Here is a 5,185-nt window from a genome sequence, read left to right as displayed (position 1 = left end):
ACTCTACCCAGGGGGATAGCTTGAGGCTCCATCTCAAAAAAATAAATAAATAAATAAATAAACTCTAAATTGTAAAAATCCTAGAAATCTACTAGAAGCCTGCAAACCAAAGTTTGAGGACAGTCTTCCCCATTCAACATATGTATGTATGTATTATTCATATACAACTTAAAAGGGAAAAAGCAACAAGAAAATCCCCAGTAAAATAAATGCCTTTTTCTTTAATTTCAAAAATATAGATGCAGCAATTCACCAGTGAGGCCACTCCTTGATGTGCACAACCCAAAATTCAATGGCTCTAACGACTAAATAATAAATAGGAAGACAGATGCTATAATATAAAGACCAAGGGTCTTTTACTTTATTTATTTATTTCAGAATATTACAGGGGCACAAATGTTTTGGTTAAATAAATTGTCCCCCTCCCCTTTTTTTTTGGTGTTGCAGTTTTTGGCTGGGGCTGGGCTCGAACCTGCCACCCTCAGCATATGGGGCTGGCATCCTACTCCTTGAGCCACAGGCACCACCCTTTTTTTTTTTTTTAAGACAGGGTCTCCCTCTGTTGCCCAGACTGGAGTACAGTGTCATCATTGTAGCTCACAGCAGCCTCAAACTCGGGGGCTCAACTGATCCTTCTGCCTTAGCTTCCCAAGTAGCTAGGACTACAGGTGTCTATCATCATGCTCAGCTAATGTTTAAAGATTTTGTAAAGATGATGCCTCACGATGTTGGCTAAGCTGGTCTTAAACTCCTGGGCTCAAGTGATCCTCCCACCTCAGCTTCCCAAAGCGTTAGGATTATAAGCACGAGCCACTGCACCAGGCCTAGAATACAGGCTTTTTTTTTTTTTTTTAAATCAGAGGGACAGGGATTTATTTCTCAGCTATTCCACTTAGTAGCAATGCTACCAATTTTATTCATCTACAAAATGGAGATAATATGCTAAGAAGCTGATTTTTTAAATAACTAATTCAGGGGTCCTCAAACTTTTTAAACAGGAGGCCAGTTCACTGTCCCTCAGACCATTGGAGGGCCAGACTACGGGCCCTGGGACTAATTGGCTCCCAAGCAGGACAGGTAGCGGCGGCAAAAACACCCAGCGGGTTGGATAAAGGTCCTAGGCAGGCTGCATGTGGCCTGTGGGCTGTAGTTTGAAGATGCTTGAACTAATTCATAAAACTCTGAGGAAAAAGATGATTAAAATATTAAGTAACAGGCTGGGCATGGTGGCTCATGCCTATAATCTTAGCACTCTGGGAGGCCAAGGCAGGTAGATAGCCTGAAGTTGGGAGTTCGGACCAGCCTGAGCAAAAGTGAGACCCTGCCTCTAAAACAGCTAGGTGTTGTGGTAGGCACCTGTGATTCCAGCTACTTGTGAGGCTGAGGTAAGAGGATCACTTGAGCCCAGGAGTTTGAGGTTGCTGTGAGCTGTGATGCCATTGCACTCTACCGAGGGTAACAAAGTGATATTCAGTCTCAAAAAAATAAATTAATTAATTAAAAATAAAAAAGTAAAATACTAAGTAACTACAGGTAATAAGTGTCCAGTATCTCTTGTTGTCTCCACTTTTTCACTACTTCCTGGGTATGTACTCTGTTCCAAACACCATACCAGGTACAAGGACAGAGCACAATCAAGATCTAGTCTTGCCCTCAAGGATCTCTCAGTATTGGCAAGAAGAAGGACTTGTATGATTAACGATCACGTCAAGAAGAAGAGTAAGCCACCAGGTCTCAGGGGTAGGAAGGACGAGGAGGGACAATACAGCAGAGCCTTACCTGACACAAAGAGAGTATGTTTTTTTTGAGACAGAGTCTTACTTGGTCACTCTCGGTAGAGAGCCGTGGCATCTTAGCTCACAGCAACCTTAAACTCTTGGGTTCAAGTGATCCTTTTGCCTCAGCCTCCCAAGTAGCTGGGACTACAGGTGCCCACTACAATGCCTGGCTGTTTTGTAGAGATGGGGTCTCGCTGTGGCTCAGGCTGGTCTCAAACCTGTGAGCTTAGGCAATCCACCTGCCTCAGCCTCCAAAGTGCTGGCTAGGATTATAGGCTCCACCCCGACCCTGAGAACACATTTCTAAAGGAGGGAGGGAATCAGAGTGCACCCCAGAAAATCCACGCTCAAGGAAAATGGCCCCAAGATCAGTGGGGTGGAAGCAGGGTACACAATAGGAAACCAGCCCTGCAGGGTGGGAAGGACAGTGGAAAGGAGAGACCTTAAAAAGCTGGTGCCCTGGCATGAGGGACATTTCAGAGAGCCCCTAAAAAGGGCGGGGACCACAGGAGATGGGAGAAGACATAACAGAGAATGAGGACAGGAAGGGAGCTGGCTTGGTAAAAAAGATACAGACTGTAGAACTTGAGTTCTAGGTGAAAATAAATAGGAGAGACCTGACAAATGCAGAGAGGAATTCAGGGGAAGAAAAGGCTGGAGATAGGCTTCTGAGCTCCCACACGCTGAGCCAGGGGCGGGGATGGGTGAGTGGGTGTCCATGCGGACACATAAAAATGGTTTGACAGGGACAAGAGATTTAAGAACCACCACTGGGTATTAACCAGGCATTTTCTTTACTGTAATAGGACTTAGGATCTTTTATAAAAGCATTACTATTACCATTATCACTACAACTACAATGTTAGGTACAACAGCCATTTCTCACAGCACTGTTCTGTAGATGACGGACAGATTAGATAGGCAAGTAGGTATGTAGATAGTATCCCACAGGCTCGGAAAGCCTGTATAGTAGCTTGTCCAAGGTCACATGGCAATCACAAGGCAGTAGAACAGAATTATCACTTGATACTTCTGTCCAGGACTGTGGAGCCTATGTGGCTTCAAATCTTGGTTTCATACTACTTGTTAAAAAGCTTTAGTATTAGCTTGGCGCCCATAGCTCAACGGTTAGGGTGCCAGCCATGTACACTGGGGCTGGTGGGTTTGAACCTGGCCCGGGCCTGCTAAACAACAATGACAAGTACAACCAAAAAATAGCGAGACACTGGTGGGCACCTGTAGTCCTGGCTACTTGGGAGGCTGAGGCAAGAGAATTGCTTAAGACCAAGAGTTTGAAGTTGCTGTGAACTGTGACTTCAAGGTACTCTACCGAGGGCAACATAGTGAGACTCTGTCTCAAAAAAAAAAAAAAAAAAAAAAGAAGAAAGAAAGAAAGAAAAGAAAAAAGCCTTAGTATTTCTGGGTCTTATTATAGACTCCACGGAAGAGAGGGTAACAATATTTACCACAGAGGATCATCCCAGGGTTAAAATTACATAAAGCACACAGAGAACAATGCTCCCCACTTAGCCTTGGGCATCTGGTCTCAGCATCCTCTGGACCCTAAAATAGGGTGACCAGACATCCCGCTTTTTAACAATTTGTTCCGCGTCCCACGGTGTTTTTAAAAAGTCCTGATTTTTAGAAAGAATGCACGAACGGGCAGGAGAACAGAAAGGGAATATACGGTTTTCGGCTGCCATGTGGCTATTTCGCCAGAATATGAGTTTTATATTATTTTTGTTAATTTTATAATGTTAAACTGTAATAATTACAAATAATTGTTGAGAAGTGATTATCGAGAACTGCGTATCAAAGTTTGCATTGTTGTCAGGCCCTGCCCCACCCTGCCCCCCAGCCATGTTGTCCCGCTTTACAAAAGTTAAAATCTGGTCACCCTACCCTAAAAGAGACCAGACAACACCCAAGGCAAGGTACTCTCTAAAAGTACATGCCAGAGGGTAGAGAAGAGCTTTCAAAGTTCTGGATAAAGCTCCAGGGCATGGAAACAGAAAGGGAAGAAGCTAACAAAGCTTAACCTAAGCTTCTGTCAAACACAAAGCAAGGTAGAGAACTTGCCTGCAAAGAACTGGCCTCCATTTTCCTTCCCAGAACGTATAAAGTTAAAAATAACTTGACTGTTAATATCTTCAATATTCAAACCCTCAAAACTTTATAATGTCTATAATTCATTGCATCACCAGAAAAAAATAAAGTAGCATTTCATTTCCAAAAAAATTCAACATATGCTTTTAGCTCTGTTTTAAAGCAGAACCACCACAAAAATCATTGTTCTCAGGTATCTGCTGGGCATCATGCTACTTGCCTGTGTTAAGACGTAACTCCTTTGTGCCTCTTCTATGTCAACTAAGCTGGCATTAATATAATCATTTTCAGTATTTTGCAGTTTAACCCGACTGTGATCATCTGAAAATAAAGGAAGAAACCATAACTGTCAATTAAAATGTGCCATTTTTTTTTATCTTAATATGAATGTTCTAGGTATTTATAAAAGGATAGGAGAAATAAAACAAAGGGAAAATCAGCACCATTGAGGAGTTAAGACACATCCTAAATTATTCCCTATTTTTTGAGGAAATATAAAACAGAATCTTGTTTTTTACTGTAGTGTTGGGAAGGGAGTGCTTCTTTTTGTAGTATATTACCTATCATAACAAGAAAAAGTAGCCAGAGTGAAACATAGCAAAATGAAGCACTTACCTTCCTAGAAGTAAAAGGATCGTTCAGACTCTTGGGACCTAAGAATTGACCTTAAAAAGATAACTGGCCTCAAATAGATGAGACTAGATTTCCAGGGTAATTATAAGTTCTTTACTCTTAACAGATATGCATTCAACTATATTTAAATAATTTTTTGCATTTAATTATGTTTAGGCTAAGTGCTAAAAATATTTAAAGACAATTGGAATATTCAAATTATACTCTTTAAAAGACCACCGAAGAGGTTCAGCACCTGTAGCTCAGCGGCTAGGGCACCAGCCACATACACCAGTGCTGGCGGGTTCAAATCCAGCCTGGGCCTGCCAAACATTAAAAAAAAAAAAAGAAAAGGTGGCACCCGTAGCTCAGTGAGTAGGGCCGCTGGCCTCATATACTAGGGGTGGCAGGTTCAAACCTGGGCCTGCCAAACTGCAATAAAAAATAGCCAGGTGTTGTGGTGGGTGCCTGTAGTCCCAGCTACTTGGGAGGCTGAGGCAAGAGAATCACCTAAGCCCAAGAGCTAGAGGTTGCTGTGAGCTGTGATGCCACAGCACTCTACTGAGGGCAACACAGTGAGACTATCTCTCTTAAAAATATATATATATATACACATAAGCTGGAGGTTGCTGTGAGCTGTGATGCCACAGCGCTCTACTGAGGGCAACACAGTGAGACTATCTCTCTTA

General features: G+C 42.5%; 1 protein-coding gene across 1 annotated transcript in view; it reads right to left on the bottom strand.

Moving 5' to 3' along the window:
• PTPN2 (protein tyrosine phosphatase, non-receptor type 2) overlaps nt 1-5,185 on the bottom strand; it is a 77,793-nt gene that overhangs the window by 11,623 nt on the left and 60,985 nt on the right. The window contains exon 3 of the mRNA XM_023519460.1: nt 4,105-4,205. Coding sequence (XP_023375228.1) covers nt 4,105-4,205 — 101 coding nt within the window. The remainder of the gene's footprint in view (nt 1-4,104; nt 4,206-5,185) is intronic.

This window comes from Otolemur garnettii, unplaced genomic scaffold, assembly GCF_000181295.1.
Source record: "Otolemur garnettii isolate 467f Iridium unplaced genomic scaffold, OtoGar3 scaffold00176, whole genome shotgun sequence".
Taxonomy (NCBI): domain Eukaryota; kingdom Metazoa; phylum Chordata; class Mammalia; order Primates; family Galagidae; genus Otolemur; species Otolemur garnettii.
The sequence above is the reverse complement of the archived record's forward strand: the minus strand, read 5'-3'. Positions and strand labels throughout refer to the sequence as shown.